Genomic DNA, 19,945 nt, shown 5'->3' on the forward strand with positions numbered 1-19,945 from the left:
AAATGTTTTTAGTTAGAATAGATTAGTCAGCACGTAGACATAATTCTAAAAGTGGTCCTTAATCTGAAACAATCGAGGCCCAAAAAAATCAATACAAAAATGATGACCTAAATGTCTAATTAAAAGTAAATTAAATAATATGTTCTAATTATTAAATTAAGAGTGTATTATTTAAAATAATTAAATTATTTCAAATTTAACAGAGAATCTAAATATCGAATTTCATTAAATCCCAACCAGCACGAGAGGAATCGTTATCAGTATTTTGTTAATAAAACAGGTCCAACTATACAGAAAAAAGTTTCTTCTTCTTCTTGACTATTAATCTTAATTGAGTTTAATCTTATTAATCTTAAATCTAGTGTTTCCGCTTTCAATGGCTATCCCATCATTATTTTTCCTTGGTCTTCCTCTGCGGCTCTTTCATTTTCTATGCAGTTCTTTATTTTCATACAGAATGTATGATTTTGTATTTTTCTTTGGGTTTTTGGATCCAAACATTTAATGGTTCATTGTTGCATGAGGAACATTACTTGAAATTGTTTTAGTTAGAATGAATCAGAGAATGAAGAATGGAATTGGAAAAGGCTTAAAGTGATTTATTTTACCATCTTGAAACATTTTACAATTTTCTCTGATTTGTGAGTCCCGAATTTTGTTACACCTTCAATTTTTCTTAATGTTTTGATCTCAGTAATTTCATTTATTTGTCTAAGTTTTGTAGTTGCCATACGTGTTTCTGCCTATATGTTGGTACTGGTCTGATTATGCCTTTATAGATTGTTATTTGTGTTTCTTTGCTTATGCTCTTATACTTCCAGATGAAGCATCGAGATATTCTACTAGCTTTTATTGCTACTTCTTATCTTCATTTTGTTCGATGCCATAACTGTTTATTTCTATTGTTAAATATTTTATCCTACTAATTTCTTTAATTATTTTTCCTTTGTTTTCTAATTTGTATCTTATGTATGAGTTTCTTGGCAAACGTCATTGTTTTAAATGCCTCTATTGATATATTCATATTTTCATTTTCAGCTGCAATATGGAATGTATTTATGAATCTTTGTAGGTCATCATCATTTTACGGTTTTAAGATGATATCATCACCATATCCAATTAATCTTAATTTTTCATTTTTAATTTGTATTGCTCATTTTCCTGTTGGTTTACTTCTTTCATTATTTCTTTCATCTAAATTAAATATTATTAGAGAACTGTAATCTATGTACATATTTATAATCAATTCTAAAATTTGTTTAGGTATTTTGGACGTGGTTATTATGTCTTTTAACAGTATTCTATCAGATTCTTTTGTTAAATAAATAAAACACATGTAAAGAGGTTTATTGATTTCCATTGATTTGTATATTATTTGATTTAATATAAATACAGCATTACGTCTATTGTAGATCTATTTTTCCTGAACCCTTGTTGCTCACCAGATAACTAAGTTAATTATTTATAATATTACCAATTATTTTTGTGCATAATTTTAATGTAGTGCAGAGCAGATTTATCCTTCTACAGTTGTCTGGATTGGTCCTGTCTCCTTTGTTAAAGATTGGTGCTGATAAATTCTTTCGCTAGTTAATTTGTAATTTTCATTCTTTAAATACTGTATTTAGAATAAGACAATTATTTTGCTAATTGTTTCCCCTCAACGTTTTAATAATTCATTATGTTATTAAACTATTGAACCCGAGTTTCTTTTTAAAAGTTCTTTAAGAAAAAGTTCGTTGATCAACAAATCATCGACTTTATGCTTGTCTTTCCGACCTTACTTTAAGCCAAATTTTCGGCTTACGACACTTTGTTGTTTTTCGAGAACGTACAGGATCCCGAAAGGAATTTACGGTTCAAAACTCTCTTACCTGCTAGTATTTTTTTATTTTTATTTTACAGCAAATGATTGCTTCAAAATTGAGAATGGAATGCGTTAATGAAATACTGAATCTACGTTTAGCTTATGCACAGGCAATTTTATTTTGCCTAATTTTGTCGTTACGTATAGTCCGACTACAAGTAATTGAAACGGATCAACAAAATTTCATACATTCTATTTTTCTAAATTTTGTAAGAAATTGACAAGATAAAAATTAACAGTGGAACATCGGGATATATTCTAAAGTTCAAGATAAATACCAGATTTTTATTAGATTTCTTTCCCCTAGAAGAAGAGGTTTTTCAAAGTTATAAAATTTATTTATAACTTTGAAACACTTTCGAACTTTGTGCCTCTGAAAATGATCCGGTTGAAAAAAAAATCGAAAATAACCACTCAAGTAATACTAATGATGTCATCTACAAAGGTGTTTATCTTTGCAGATGAAAAATGTTAAAATTCACGAAAATTCACATAAATTTTGAATGAAATACAAAACTTGTCAACACAGATATGAAAATAGTGACAAACTAGTTTCATGTGAATAAACTTAATCTGAATGCTGAAAAAAAAATACAATTTTTAAACTCAGATTAGAGAGTGTTTACATTTTTATAAGAAGATTGAATATTTCTTTTCTATATATATATCTTTCTCTATATATATGTCCTCGCGGTTAGCCTAGTGGTTTTGCGCTTCGCAACCATATGGTTCGATTCGGGCGCAGTTTCTATTCCATCTGTTTCTTCTCCCTTTGTCTCTCACCTGGCTGAAAGCACTTCAGTATAACCTAAAGACGAAGCTGGTCTAATGAGATTAATTAATGCATAAATGACCGAAGCAAATCGCTTTCATCTACACCTGAACAATGCATCGATGCTTAGCAGTCCTAGGTTCGATTCCCGTCGGAGACGTGAGGAGCTGAAGGATCTTCCTCAGTCATAGCCAAGTTAGCCGGTCTTGGGCGCGGGCAGTAGGGTTTTTCCGCCAGTTTATCTGGTGTTTTTCATCCCGCAAGCAGGCAAACCGGCCCCGTGAACACACAGGGATACAGCCAAGAATACCTTGAGGCATAGGAGTGACCATTCTATCCTCGTATTTCGGTTACGAAATCCAAGCATGCTTGGAAGGTTGTGGGCCTTAAAGGCCTGTTAAAGCCATTGGGATAGGATTTATATATATATATTTTTTCTTTTTAAATAACTATACTGCCTAGGACACCGAGAAAGGTGTATGATGAAAACTTTAATAAAACGTGACTCGTTTCGTCGGAATGCCGACTTCTTCAAGTGTGTAAATAATTATAAAAAACTGGAAAAAATAAAAAGAGAGTCAGGTAAGCTGTAGCTTAAATTATTGTTCATGTGTGATGGGTCCAGAACTATTTCGTTTGATTCTAGGATACGTCTCTTTAGTTCGCCACCGCATTTATGGACAGTGGTCGTAATATTCCAGTCTATCTGGTGCTGACGCTCTTCAAGATTAGAGTTAGCGGAGAAAAGAACATGACTGGAGAGGGCGCTTGCACGGGTTCTCTTGTAAGAGATGTCACGTTGATGTTCCTCAAGACCTAGTGAGACAGACTTATCAGTTTGTCCATAATAAGGTTTGCCGCAACTGCAAATGCTTTTATACACTCCTGGAAACTGAAGTTGGTTGTGTTTTGGCTTGGGTTGACCCAGGAACGAACGAACTTTTGGTAGGGTGGTGAAATAAGTTTTAACATTAAATTTCTTCATATTTTCTCCATCTTTGGTGATAGAGAGCTTACAAACGGCAATTGAATGTGAGTAATAGGATTGTAGTTATCTTATTGTCGAGGTTGAAGACGTGGGTATAGACGTTTAGTGATGCTTCGAGATGTGTAGCCGTTGTTCAAGAATGTGCTTTTGAGGTGATTAAGTTCTATTTGAAGATCTTCTTCTTCTGAAATAAGAAATCTTGCCCGATGGACCAGAATGAAAATAATACCAAGTTTCTGCGAAGGGAAGTGATGAGAGGAGACTTGTATCTATCTGTGAGTTGGTTTTCGAAAAATCGAAAATTCGAGACAATCAGGCATCCTAGTGATCTTTAAATCCAAAAAGGCCAAAACGCCATTCATCTCGAGTTTTGATGTGAATTTGGTATTCTGGTGGAGATTATTCAAATGATCTAGGAAAGTTTTGAATTCTTCTAGACCATATTTACAGATGAGGAAGATATCATCCTTGTATCGCAACCACAGTTTGGGTTTTCATGTTGCGCTTGAAATAGCTCTTTCTTCAAGGTCTTCTAGAAATATATTGGCTAACACTGGATAAAACGGGCTGCCTATAACTAAGCCACTGGGTTGTTTATATATTTTCCCTTCAAATGAGAAATAGCCGGCGTTTATGCAATGCGTCAATAGGGCAAAATGTTTTTTGGAAACTTTGTTTTTCAGTAGATTGAGGACGACTTGTCTTGTGGGTACATTTGTAAAGAGAGAGACTATATGAAATCTAACCATTCTCTCAGATTCCTTGAGCTTTAAATTTTTCATCTTAGATGCGAAATTTTCCGAGTTTTTGATATATGAGGAAGAATTACCAATAAGATATTTTAAGGAAGAGGCAAGGTATTTGGATAGGCTGTAAGTGGGTGAGTTATTTTTTAAATTATTTTATTTTTATTATTTTTTTAAAATATCTACAACCCAAGTTAATACAAGTTACTATATATATATATATATATACACCCCCAAGCACTTGCAATTGCAAATACGGACTTGGCACACCCGGGGTACCTGAGATAAGTATGGCGTCCTTCACTCTTAGTAATACTTCTTTCCTATATTGTTTTCCGTCTTGATCCCTCTTACATCTCCTCTATTAACATCTCTAGAAGAGGACACGATACTGTAATCCTTACTGTCCTAATTCTGGAGGGATTCCTCCATTCTCCCATCAGAAGCTATTAGAGTAATCGAGGGTTAAGGGGAATTTCATTTTCCTTTAATAACCACTAACCAAGGCCAGCTTGAGGACCTTAAGGTGGAAGTCTCACCATCAAGCTAGACTGCAGGTAGCCCCCCTCAGTTGAATTAAAACTCACTACAAAGACTCATGACTATTCAAAAAGGACGGAGCGTACTGGAAACGACCCAGCTCGGAGAATCGATACGATTGGGACACGGACACAACATGGAAAAAGAAGATACCTAATATTTGGAAACTATCAACATGGGCTGTTAGAAGTATATACCATAAAATACAAGAATGATACCAAACCTCGGAAAAACAAAACATAAAGAGAGCTACCATTACCGTATCAAAGAAGAAACAAAAAGGAACAGATGAAATCAATAATTATATCTATCTTTATAGTGGAGTAAAGATGGCAGAAAGGGCAAAGTCAGGCGTAATGATGTTCATACATAAAACTATAATAAGAAATGTTATACATTACAACTACTGGAATGACAGAATCATAGAGACAAGACTAAAGATACATAGAGAATATTTACAATAAGAAACACTTATGCCCCAGAAGAGGAAAAAGAAGAAGAATCAGAGTTGTTTTATTAAAAACTACAAAAGATTATACATCAAATAAACTCTTCTGATTATATTATAAGAATGATGACTTAAATGCAAGAATTGGTAATACCTCACATAAACCCAATATAGGACCAATATATGATAATAATGGGAAGCGATTAAAGCATTCACCCTATACAACAATTATAGAATAACAAATACCTACTTTAAACATAAAGCTATTCACAGATTTTCCTGGCAGGCAAGAAATACAAAAAATATCCTAAACTATATAATAGTTAATATGAAATTATCAAATATGATCATAGACATCAGAGTATACAGAGGAGCAAAGATAGACTCCGACCACTACTTACTGGTAGGGAAAATTAAATGGAAACCAAGATGGGAGGGAAGGAAAAAAACCAAAAGAAAATAGAAACACAGAACTATATAAGATGATGTACTAAGATACTTAGGATATATTAAATATTTACAATTAAATAATTTTCGCTGTGGTTAATACGTGTGTTTCATTTAGTTATCTAAGATTAAACTCTTAGACAATGAGAATATCAGAGGCTTGTATCGGAATAGAATTAGGGATTGGTTGAGTAAAATCGAGGAAAGTAGGACAGTGGAAGAAGAATGGTCAAACATCAAATATATATTAGGAAATGTTGCAAGAGAGAGTTTGGTAACATAACGAACATAAATAAGACACAGATGTCTTAGACAATGGGACGAAGAGATCAAAGAGATAATTGAAGAAAAAAAGATAGCATATAAACAATGGCTAAATTTAAAGACAGATTAATAATTCATTGAATATAAAAGGAAACGAACGATAACAAAAAAAGCATGTAGAAAAATAATAGGGAAACATGAAAATTTTGTAGGAAAATTACACCCTCTGTCCAAAAAGGAATCGAACGTTTGGGAAATAGAAGAAACTAGTGGCGCCACCTGTTGTATATTTCTGTTGTCGATAGTAGCAACCTTCATTGGTGTTGTGCCAACTGTTTATGAGATTTGTTTCAATAGAATCCGAGTTATAGTGACAGGAGTGACAATGTGTTTTGACGATCGGTAAATGAGTTTCAAACAGAGAGCTGGGATTGACTTTTGTGTTAAACTTGGTAAACATTTTACCGAAACTCATCAAATTCTTCATAAAGCATAGAGTGATGAATTCTTATCTCGTACTCGAGGTTACGAGTGGTTTAAGCAATTTCAAAGTGGTCATGAGACGCTTGAGGACGACGAAAAGCTGAGCCATCCGAAAACTGGAGTGAGCGAAGCTCACTTCCAAAAAGTGCGTTGACCTGACATTGTCCGTCAGATTGATTGAAAATGAATTGGGGATTCCAAGATCAATTGCGCACAACATTTTGCCCTGCAGGTTGAGCCTTCGTAAATTGAATTAGCGATTTGTTCCCCACAAAGTGACCCACGACGAAAAAATTATCGTATTGAACATTGCAAGGATCTCATTAAAACCGCTCATCAGGACTCAAAGTTCCTTGAAACGATCGTTACTGGTGAGGAAACGTGGTATTTTGAGTATGAGCCCGAAACAAAGCGCCAGAGTGTTGAGTTGATACCACCAGAAGAGGGGCATCCGAAAAAAAAGTCGCTTGGAGAAGTCAGAAGTAAAGATAATGCTGATTTGTTTCTACGATTCCAAGGGCATTATCCACGAAGAATTCGTTCCGCCTGGACAAACGGTCAATGGTGAGTTTTATCTCGAAGTTTTATTTTGTTTTATTTTCGCTATCAATTACTTCCAAACTTCGAGATGGAAGCAATTGATAGCGAAAATTCTCGCGTACGGCATGAATATCGTGACGACCGACCGTTCGTCAAAACACACTGTCACCCTTGCCACTATAACTCAGCTTTTAATGAAACAAATGTTATAAACAGTTGACACAACACTAATATAGGTTGCCGCTTTCAACAACAAAAAGATACAACAAGTGGCGCCACTAGTTTCTTTTTGGACAGAAGGTGTAGAACGGAACTATACATTAAAAAGACCTAAAATATAGAATCATCTAACAAATGAATAACGATTTAAAACAAAGAACAAAAATCGATATAATCGAACCAGAAACCTGACGAGTATTTCCAGAAGTTATGGCATTATAACTCCTTGATACAAGAATTACCTTGAAATACAACATCAGTAATATAGGTGAATTTACATATGAAGAACTACAAAACACCCTCAAACAAAGCAGAACAAGCACGTCACCAGGGGAAGATAATATAAACACAGAACTTATTAAATTAGCAGGTAAAGAATTTAATACCAGATTTCTAAAACTTATAAACCAAATATACAAAGAGGGAAAATCCCCAAAAAGCTCGGGTAGAGCTCTAGTGATTCCAATATAAAAAAAGGACAAAAAACAGATTGCAATAACTATCGTCGTACCAGCCTCCTCAATTCCGGTTATAAAATCCATGCAAAGATGTTAACAAACATATTAATATCCTAAATTAGTGGTTCCCAAACTTTTTCGATTGTCGGGGCCTTTTCTGAATTAAGGTTTTCCCAAGGCGACCTTGGGAAAACCGGGAAAACCGCTATTTCGCAAAGTATACTTTGCGAAATATGAATAATTTTTTTTTAATTAAAGGATTAGGTAAAAATAAATAAAACATGTATTTAATATCACAAAAAAAAACGTAATTGAACAAATTCAACTAATTATCATTAGTGGGATAGATGAGCCTGTTGATCACCGCACATTTTCTGAAATCTTGAAATCAATCTGGACACAGTCACCTTCATTTCTTTCTCCACATTGATTTTCGCGCGATACTTAGTTTTTATCACAGCGACCGCCTAAAATCCAGCTTCGCACAAATAGAAATCATCGCAAATGGAATTAGAATTCTATGAGCTTTTTCACTTAGAAGGGGATATTCATCTTTTACTGATATCCAAAATTCAGTTAATTCCATGCTGCTAAATTTTGTTTTCAACGTATTGTCGAAAGACAACTCAATGAGATTCTCTTCTTCTGCAGCAGTAAATTCAGATGGAGCGCTGGCATTAAATGGATCTTCAATCCATGCAAATTTATCGATATTATCATTTTGAAAATATTTCTCAAGCCAGGTGATAAGTGTTCTTCAAAAATGGATTTCATACCTCGAGAGAAATCAACACTATTGGAGATCAAAAACTATTGCAACAAGGGGAAACAGACTTTGCCTCCGTGTTCATTCATTTTTCTTTTCCATAGTTTTAGTTTTTTTATAAAAGCTGAAATTTTCTCATTTGACTTTAAAAGGTGCATGTTGCATCCCTGTTGGAAGAGATTGAGCATTCATCTTTTCAAAAATATCACATAAGTATGCTAGTTTTACTAAAAAATCTTCATTGACAAAACGTTCGGTAAACATGTTGTCTTCTTCTTTAAGAAAAATATAAATTTCCTGTCGCAGTTCAAACATAGGAGATAAAACATTACCAAGAGACAGCCATCGCGAAGTACTGTAGTACAACAAAGACGGATCCTATATACTCACATAGTTTTTTTCAAAAACCTTGCCTTTATTTATAAAAACTTTATTCATAAAAACGGCAGAGTTTTTATAAATAAAATTAACTACATTCATTACAGACCTGGTTCAATTTAGGACTCAGATATTTTGACGCGAGTGCTTCCCTGTGAAAAACGCAATGGGTCCACAGTGCATCAGGGGCTTCGCTTCAAATAAGTGCCTGCAATTCTCCATAACATCCGTACATAGAACGAGCACCATCAGTACAGACACCAACACAATTAGTCCACTTCAAAGTATTTTCGGATATAAAAGTATCAAGGATCCCGAACAAGTGTTGAGCCTTAGCACCAGGAGTGATACTTTTACAAAAGAGAGAAGGTCTTCTACAATGTTATTACCATCAAGTGAGCATCATTATTATTATCTGTGGCCTCATCCAGCTGCAACCCAAATTCTTTCCCTTTTATTTTTTTCAATTAATTGATCATTGAGGTCCTCCGCTATGTGCTGTATTCTGCGACTGATGGTGTTATTGGACAAAGGCACTTTTGAAAGCAGCTTCCCAGCAGACTCACTATATCTATAGCAGCCGGTAGAATGAGTTCTTCTGAGATGGTGAGAGGCTTCTTATATCTTGCGATTCTATGTGCCACCTTGTAAGATGCAAGCAAAGCATTGCTTAGTATTGGCGCCTGCTTATAAAAACTACCTATTTGTTCATTTAACTCGTTTAACTTTCTGGTAAAGTAGTCACGATCATCCCAGCATGCTAACCATGCTGGGATGATTGGTTTCTATGTGGCGTTTAACTTACTTGGTAGCATGCACTCTGGTGCCAAAACTGTCATACACAGTACTCACTGCGGCCTCCCTTCACCATTGACTTCTGTCGACGTAAAACCCAAGTCCAAATAACTGTCATCATACTTTCAATACTTGCGCTTTTTCACACTCTTGCCACTGTTTGATGGTGTGCCCTCTTTGTTTTCTCTCTCACAACGCTTATTACTGTTTAGTAAAAACCGACCCATCTTTAAAAATACATACCAGAAGAAATACTTCAAAAACGTCACTTGACTAAATCTCAACAATATTCAGTTGATACAATCTCCGAAAACTAATTCAACACTAATACCGCGCAAAACCGACAGCTATTTATATAAGAACACAAAGTACCGAGAAAGTTTGAGAAACTACTAAAAGAATCGAGAAACTGAATTATTGTAGAGCGCTCTAGTGGAGGCTTCTGCAAACAGTTATCACTAAGTGAGTTACTGGATTGCACCAGGTCCGTTAGATGACTCGTCCTATCACATTGAATTAAAAATGGAAATAAAATTATGAAAATTGTGTAAACGCTGCGTCCCTGCGAGGAAGACTCGGCGCACCCTTTGGGAACCACTGTCCTATATAGAATCACAGCTTGGAGAAGAACAGAACGAATTCCATAAGGGAAGATAATGTATAGACTGGGCTTTTATTTTAAAAATAATTATAGAAAAACATAGAGAATACAACATTGAAACACTCATAATTTTATTGATTATATAAAAGCATTTGATAATCGTTTAAGAAATAAACTACAGGAAACTTTAAAGGAATATCACATTCCAAACCAACTATACAATGCCCTATTGAACATATACCACAATAATGAAGTACCAATAAAGAAAAACGATACCATATCTACTTGGAAACCAATAAACAGAGGAGTCCGTCAAGGCTGTCCTTTATCATCCATATTATTTTACATATATACAGGGTGTTCGGGATAAATTTGACATATTTATAATTAATTATATTTTTCCGTAAGTTACATGTATTAACACACACTTCTCTTCATTTAAAAGTTTGGACCCTTCTTCATTCATATACAAGATGTCAGAAAGGATGGATAGCTGGAACCCACCTGAATCATGGAAGAGAATAACTTGTATCATGATGATTCGTGCCCGCCATCAAAATAAGGATATTACGACTGCTGCCCAATGCTCCCTGAATACAGTAAAAACAATCAGGCATGAACTAGAGACTTGCAATGGTGACTACGAGGATGTAGCAAGAAGAAAGATCCCTAGCAGACGATCTGATTGCGTTCGTACAGCAGAATTCCTCGCAAATCTGCAGGAACAGGTGTTGAAGAACCCTGGCATTGGAATTCGGGCTTTGTTCGTGGAGTTGCTAACTGTAGTCAAGCCCTGGATAACAAGGGTAGCCAATGGTAGGCCGTATGTATGGCAGCAGGATTCGGCCCCTTGCCACACCTCTGGGAAAAGTCAAAAATGGTTGTCTGAAAATTTCTACGACTTCACCAGTCCAAATGTTTGGCCTCCAAACTCCCCAGACCTTAACCCCATGGATTATTTTGTATGGGGTGCAGTTGAAAAAGACACCAATCGCACTTCCAGTAATACAAAAGCCCAGTTAATGGATAAAATTAAAACAGTTTTTGCGGCCCTTCCCAGGGAGACTGTAGCATCAGCTTGTTCGAGGTTCCGAAGCAGAATTGAAGCTGTGATCGATGCTAATGGTGGTTATTTTGAGTAAATCTTGTTGATAGTATTGTAATTAACTCTGCCTGTAATGTTTTTTTGTCAATTCATTAAATTTAATAGATACAAAGAAGATTTTCTTTTTCCTTACGAAACTGTCAAATTTATCCCGAATACCCTGTATATGGACAATATCAAAAAATGGTGAGACGTAAATACATGTGGTTTCCAAATTAATCGACATAAAAAATAGACACGCTACCTCTTTGCAGATGATCAGATCATGTTTGGAAAGACTGAAGACGAACTGCAGAAATCAATTTATAATTTAAATAATAATATAGAATAATATGGCCTGGAAATATCAACGGAAAAAACTAAAGCCATAGCTCTTCATGGAGATAACCCTTCCAGAAGTAAAATATTAATAAATAATAAAATAATTGAGAAAGTTAATAATTTCAAATACCTAGGCTGTAAACTATCTTGCATAAATGAAATAGATATTAAGTTTAAGATGACAAAGTATAAAAATCATTGGATTTATTACCAGAACCTTTAAATCTAATTATGTACAGAAACACACGACTCAGAGTCTACAAAACAAGAGCCAAACCTACACTATTATATGGAAGTGAGATATGGACCTTCGGAGAAAGAGATATACAGATAATTCAGGCAGCAGAAATGAAATTCCTTAGAAAAACAGAAAAACTAACCCTATTAGATAATAAAAAGGAATAGAGACATAATTAAAATCTTAAAATTAATTACATAACAGACTCAGTGATTAAATATAGAAAACACTGGCTAGACCATATAGCAAGAACGAAGAGAAAGATTACTAAAAAAGATCTTAACATATAAGCCTAGAGGAACAAGAAATAGTGGACGACCAAGAAGAACATGAAGAACTCAGTCCGGAACAGGCCACTTGGCCTAGAACCTGGATAGGAAGAAGAGGAAGATATATATACGTTGGTGATCATAAAAGTTCTCAGCCTCGACCAGAGATGGCAAGACTATCGGCAAGATTTTTTCTAAGTTCATACCGACTATCATAAGCATCCATGTGAAATTGCAAGTCATTCTATCAAGTAGTTTGTTTTATACAGCTGTCTGAAGCAAAAGTGTTGTCTGTATCCTTTGAGATGGATAAAATTGAGTATTGTGCGGTTATAAAATTCTTTGTAAAAGAAGGTTTAAGCTAAAAGAAATTCATTCGAAGTTCGTAAAAGTTTATGGGCACTCATCTCTTTAGTTTTTGACAATTAAGAAATCGGCTGCGGTAAATACCAAAAGACTGACTGATTTTGCTGACGATATTCTATTGCACTCAAAACGTCTATGGTGTGTTAGTGAATCACATCAAGAATTTTATAGTGCTCCTACAAAAAATCTTATATCATTATAACAGTATATTTTCTGACATGTATCCGAAAGGGCATAACATGATGATGTTCTCAAGATTGTCTATAGGACATTCCATTTCATCTACAACACGTTACGATAACAGGAGTGATAATGACAAATGAACACATCCTAAGTATATTCATAATGACTACTTGTAAATTCACACCAAAAAATACCTTATACAAAAATATAATATATAGAAATACTCATTATTGTCCAACTAGAAATAATAAAAATTATACAAAAGCTAACTACTGTTATGTCTGAAGAGAAAAGTTTTTAACTAATGTATTCCTCCTATACTGACATATGGCTGTGAAACATGGACACCGAATACAAAGGAAATTCAAAAATTAAGAACACAATTTAGTATGGAAAGAAGTATGCTTGGTATCACAAGATTGGAATCACAAAAGGAATACATGGATAAGATATCAAACAAAAGCCTCTGACATCATAGGAAGGGCGAAACATCTGAAGTGGCAATGGGCTGGGCATATTGCTCGAAGACAAGATCAGCGATGGACAAAACAAGTATAGGATTGGATACCACGAAAGGAAAAACGACCACGACGCCGATCTAAATCACGGTGGATTGATGATATCCTACGATTTGCAGGAGTGACATGGAAAAGGAGAGCCATGGACAGAGAGTTTTGCAGTAATCTTGGAAACGGCTTCATCCAGCAGTGAATCGACAATGGCTGATGACGCATTATTGTGGCTTTTATATTTAAAATGAAAAGCATTAATTGCAATCATACTTATACATAAATCTCTCTCTCTCTCTCTCTCTCTCTCTCTCTCACTCACACACACACACACACACACACACACTGACTGACTGGCTGCACTAATATGCTCTACGTTTATATAAAATAAAAACCTTTCGGTTGGAAGTCGTATAAAAACAAAGAACACGAAAAGTCTTAAAAAGGAAGAAGAGGAAGCAATATTCGAAAAATAAAGGATGGGCCTTTCAAAAATCGTAAAAGAAATATTTCAAAAATTGAGACAAACACCGGTGAGAGAGTTAATTTTAAAATATCACGGATGAAAAATATTTAGACGTTCAAATAAGAATTCAAAGTTTCGTATACAGAACTTTGAATTCTTATTTGAAATCTTTCTTATTTTTACTCTTTTCTTGTTTTTTCTTTTACTCTTTTTTCTTTGTTTTAATCTTATTTGAACTCTTTCTTATTTACTCTCTTTGTGTGCCAATAGCACAAAAGAGAGTATCAACAGACAATGTATTAATAACTGGATTACATTTTCTCCTTAATTTGAAGACTTACATACAGTTTGAAAAATTTCATGTGACCCCACAAGCCACTTTCATTTAAAAAACAAAGAAACAATTAGGTAAAAAAAAGATATTGTATTCAGGATACATACCAATTAAGAGGAAGAAAAGTAACACAAACAAAGAAGTTCTTATCACTGAGGTCGCAGAAAAAGTTGTAGAAAATAGAATAGACATGGAAATCACAAGTGTCACACCAAAGAGGTCAAGGGACAATGAAAGGGAAGATACGAAGAAATCAAAATCGGTGCTCTACTCTGAAAACATCCCACAGCATGAAGAAGAACAGAAAATTTACCCAGCTTCATCAGAAGTTTCTGAAGAAGAAAAGAGTAGCCATACCAAGCACAGCGCTAAAGGTGGAGCAATCGTCATTACATCCTTTAATGGGTCTTTAGGAGAACCCGTGTTCCAGGTCTCCAGGTGGGCTGACTCCTCTGTGAATAGCATATGCTTTGAATGGGGGGGGGGGGGGGGCTTAACATACAGAACCTAAGAACAGCCACTCCTGAATAGTTTAAGGAATTTTCCTATATAGTGTCAAACCTGAGTGAACAAGAAATATTAGCAGTACATAGCACGTTAAAGCGAAATTAAAGCTTATAATATTATATCGTCTATTATTTGGAGCGATATCACAAATCTAATGAAAATATGGTGATTTTTTTCACCATTTTAAGATATTACACTTATATTGAATCTTCAATTTGTAAAGTCTGACATAATAATTTTTAACTCTGTACAAAGCTAAAGTTACCTCGATGTTGCTTGTCGTACTGCATCCAACTATCTGTGCTAGTCCACCCTGCACATAGCGTTTTCTTTTCACCAAATGTACACTGAAGATCTAGAACTGAAAAAAGAAATGGATTATCGAAAGGAATTATTGTTTATAACAGTTAATTAGATCTTTCTTTAGAAGGTATGTAACATAATCAATTATCGTAGTAATGTAATATAAATGAAAGATAACTTTTTTGTGATAATTCCATACAGAAAGTAGTGCAGAGTTTTGATAAATTTATAACACATTACTTCTTGAATAAAATAAGGATGTTATATGGAACTCTGTTCTACAAACAAAATGTTAGTTTAGATTTCCAAAAACGAAGTCGCAAAGCTTATTAGAGGTACAAGGCTCAGGTAACCCGTAGCATTGACCATGGAACAGATTCAGACTGGCCATATCGGGTGTTCAATTTCGTCTTATTGTTCTATATTCGTTGTTCTATTGTTTTATTTTCGTTGTTCCATTGTTCTGTTGTTCTTTCTTCAAGTGTTCTATTGGTTGATCATCGTAACTTTGTACAAGCAGTCACGTTTGTTTTAATTTCTTTCTCGTGAAAGGATCTCTCAAATGTTGTCTGTCCATCAACATTCATTCTTCCAGGCACAATTAAATGGTGAAATAACAATTCAGGTATAAGAAAATCATATACCTGAGATCATGCATTCAGGTATAAGATTTTCTCCAGGAGTCAGCTACACCTATAGTCATAGATCCAACTGAGAGAAGAGAAAAAAAAAACAGGATTTTCCCCCTTCATATCATCGACTTTCAGTGCTCGATGAACCGGACATAATGTTTATTTTATCAGTGTACATGATGTTCTGACTTATGTGCAACTCTCCTTCTGTTGAATACCATAGCACATCCCTTTAGTCTACCTACTAATTCTTCTCTTCCGTATCCTCTGAAGTTTCGATACGTAATATAATGCTTATATTAATTCCGAGGTTACCATACCGTCATTACGAGACTATCTTCAGGTTTCTTGGTATCAGCTTTCTGGGTTTTTCTGTCCGTTACTCGGTTCATGTACCACCTTTACATTTTTATTATGAATGTGACATTGCAACTCTGGACAGGGAACAAGCAAATTACTTCCATTTTCAGTGAATAGAACAAGTCTCAAACAATATGTATGACTTCATTTCTTCTTACATCAGATATTTTTCTGTTTTTGAAAAAATATTCCTTTATAATTACGCAAACTGTGCAATGTAAGACGTACACATAAATTTCAATCTCGAACAGCGCAAGTCGGACATTAAAATTCCTCAGGTATGTTATGAGTATTTTTCAGTATTTTTCATACATTTACAAAGATTATTTTGTTTTCCTGAATTCAAAAACATCATTAAATATCATGAAAAGTTTTAATAAGATTAATTTTGCTGTTAATTTTCTTCTTCACAGTTTTAATTATAAAAATTTTATCACTTGAATTTTATTTTGAATAACGTGTTTAATAGATGTCTCCATTCATAAAGAAGTTAACATTTAATCTAAACTTAAGAAGATTCGTTTGGAAGCTCAGAGCTCTAAGATTTCGAAAATTTTTCATTTAGAACAGCGGTTGGCAACTTTTTCAGACTTGCGGGCCACATTCATCTTTTATTTTTAATAATCGGGCTACAAAAATTTAATTAAGCGAAAACAGTGAGGGGAAACATACTCATGTTATCAATGTTTATTATATCAATCTTAAAAAACACAGAAATATTTAAAGTACGAGATATGAAACAAAAATAAAAATGAAACCCAATCAAAAATGATTATTAGTAAAACCGAAGTAATATGGTGTATGGATCACAATATATGTGTTTTTTCCGTGCTTTTTTGGTAAGCATTTGGTAAGCAGGTGGGAATAATAAAGTCGCCTTTATTATTCCCACCATGATGATTCACAAGGTTGACTAGCGCCAAGCTGCACAACGATATCACGAAGTATAGGTGTAAAATTATTTTTAATTTATTATTGATATTATAAAATTATTATTTAAATAATTCAACATATGGGCCACATGCCATGTAAGTATGGTCAACCTTTTATGGCTCGCCAAAATGCACGTTTGGGCTAATGCGATCGGCAGGTCGCCGGCCCTTGATTTAAAACACTCAAATTCATCCTGTAAGGTGCCTGAAAACAGATGGAGAAGGCTGTTTTATAAGAAGGAAATCTTTCATTTTGTAAATATTAGAATTGAAATTGGTTTGGTTTTCTTCAGAATCAACTGAATTAAGAGGATTCTAACATTTATTTGTATCATATCTAATTTCAGAAACATTCTATAAAAAGAGTTTTCCAGACGTTTATCTATAGATTTCCGTAATAAATCTTCACATTTTAACAGTTTCTTTAAAAAGACATTCTAAAATTATACTTTTAAGTTCTGTAAATGTGCAATGACAATGCTATTTGTATTTTTAAAATTTAAAATTTCTGGAAGTTATTTTCTACCATATTTTGTCAAGGTCAGAATCTTCCATATTTAACCTTTTTTGTTCCTTCTTAAATCAAAATAGTCTTATAAGAAAAGACGAAGTCTAACATTCAAATATCTGACTTCTCTATATCTGTTGACTGAAAAATTCTCTTTTCGGATGAATCTTTCTCATTAAATTGCAAAATTTCACAAGTAATCACATAGCATATTGGATATTATGCGATTATTCATAACATTCTTGAAGTTCATGTTCAGAAGACAGATCGATTGTAGATCTGTGGAAAACTAAGGATTAAATCTATATAAGCACAAATATAAGCTCTTTCTTTAAGATGGAATGTATGGATGAGCGATAATAAGATAGTTAGAGTAATACGATACTAGTCATTAGTTCTTTCATAAGAATGATTAAAGGGTATTTACTAAATAAATTTATCGTGTCTTCAAAATACCACTATATAATTGTTTATAGAAAGAAGTATTTTTGTTTTAAATTGAAATTTGAAACTTAAGTAAATATTGTGTCAAAAATTTTAGACGTCTGTCAGACGGACAGCAAGGTCACAGTAGACACAAACAGTGTTATGCATGAAGAATTTCGCTTTGTGCCTTTTGATCTTTGATGAACACTCGGGGAAATTTGAGATGAAATCTTTGTTCTTCATTCAGTTGTGTGTATAGCAATTCATTGGAGCAAATCAATAATAAAAACAAGGAATTATTCTGTATCAGATTTGATCTTGATTAATGATAAACCTTGTTTACTCAGAACTCGAACAGGATCACAATAATAATAATCATTATAACACACCGTGAATTTACCGCAAACAGCATCGTTAAATTACGTTACATATTCTTCGCTCTTATATATAGTAAACTTCGTAACTTCAATAATAAGTGATTTTCTCACTACCCATTGAAGTGCACTGAAATTACATAAACCTGATATAGAGGGAGAAACTAATAAATTGTGCTAATTGAATCGATGTCTCAATGCGGTATATATACGGGGCATAACATCGTTTAGAATGTAGTCTGGATACTTTCTCTGTGTGAGTGGTGATCTCCAGGTTCCTTCACCCCATGCAAGTCGCCCCTACTCCCAATCACGGCAACAGTGCAAATATTCCGGTCATTGCGGTAAAAATCCTACAAAAACTCCAAGAATCTCTTAAAATATCAAAATTGCCTGCAAAAATTGCAAAACGCAAAAAATCACACACACACACACACACACACACACACACACACACACACACACACACACACACACACACACACACACACACACACACACACACACACACACACACACACACACACACACACACACACACGCACGCACGCACGCACGCGAGTGGGCTGACGTGCCTGAAATCGCTACCTTGATTTGTGCGGAATCTAACAGAATAATTGGATGTATCTGGTATCGAATGATAGCTTGTACAGTGATCTATCTAATAGAGAGTAATTTACTCTATAGTTCACAGTTCTAAGCGCGTATGAGTTAATTTTATTCTATCTTTATGGACTGAATACTGTTATTTTGATTGTATATATCGTTCAGCTACCCTCAAAACAACGACCCGTGCATAATAGGATTAGCAGCTACCCTCCCAACTGCTACCACTGGAACCCTATTCAATGGAAGTGTCACTTCTAGGAACAAGCAGGAAAACTGTATATAATACTACAACCTCGAGTAATATTGAAATACAGCAATAGACGAATTAGAAATCGAAAAAGACCTACATTTGCTGTGTAATGTAGCCAAAGTAAGCGGCAATTTAAGGAACGATTTAAAAAAGGACATACTAACCTTGGTGAGTGAATTAACAAAGGTTTTCAATAAAATGAAAAACGAAAGTAAAGTATCAATAGAACTACAGACTGCTACCAGCAACCAGGTAGGACAGGCTAACTTAGCTCAGCCTACTCAACTATACTCGCATGCGTTAAAAAAAACGCTAAAAAGAAAGATGAATCTGAAAACAACCCATGTTATAAACTAATAGTGAAACCGATAGCTCAATTTAACAGTGAGGAAACTAAAAATATCATCAAAGAAAAAATCGACCCAAGGAAAATCAAAGTCGGAATGACAAAAATGAAAAATATTAATAACGGAGGAGTTTTAATTGAATCGAAAGAAAAGACCGACATAGATTTGCTACATAACGAAATCACGAAGGAATGTAAAGACACGTTAATAGTAAATCACAGTAGGAAATATCTTCCAAGACTAATTATATATGACATTCCCAGTGAAATTGATACCAACAATGCAATTGACTCAATCCGCATGCACAACGAAGAAGACTTCATTGACGACACAGATTATGACATAGAAATTTATCATGACAAATAAAAAAACGAACAAAATAAACTTGATTATAAAAGTCGATCCAACGGTGAGGACCAAGCTACTGAAAACCAGTGTCAAAATCCTATGTAGTATTTTCCATTGTGCAGACTACGTAAGCGTCCAGAGATGCTTTAACTGCAATAAATTTCACCATCATACACAACACTGCAGGGGGAAAAACCACCTGCCCATTCTGCTCTAAAGAACATAAGTTCAGCGACTGCCCACGAA

At 34.4% G+C, this 19,945-nt stretch overlaps 1 protein-coding gene across 1 annotated transcript in view; it reads right to left on the minus strand.

Moving 5' to 3' along the window:
• LOC150110348 (uncharacterized) overlaps positions 1-19,945 on the minus strand; it is a 220,889-nt gene that overhangs the window by 32,877 nt on the left and 168,067 nt on the right. The window contains exon 17 of the mRNA XM_090396252.1: positions 14,876-14,971. Within this exon, the coding sequence (XP_090252378.1) occupies positions 14,876-14,971 (96 nt within the window). The remainder of the gene's footprint in view (positions 1-14,875; positions 14,972-19,945) is intronic.

Source organism: Typopeltis vanoorti, chromosome 1, assembly GCF_054136105.1.
Source record: "Typopeltis vanoorti isolate ZY-2024b chromosome 1, IOZ_Tvanoo_1.0, whole genome shotgun sequence".
Lineage (NCBI taxonomy): Eukaryota > Metazoa > Arthropoda > Arachnida > Uropygi > Thelyphonidae > Typopeltis > Typopeltis vanoorti.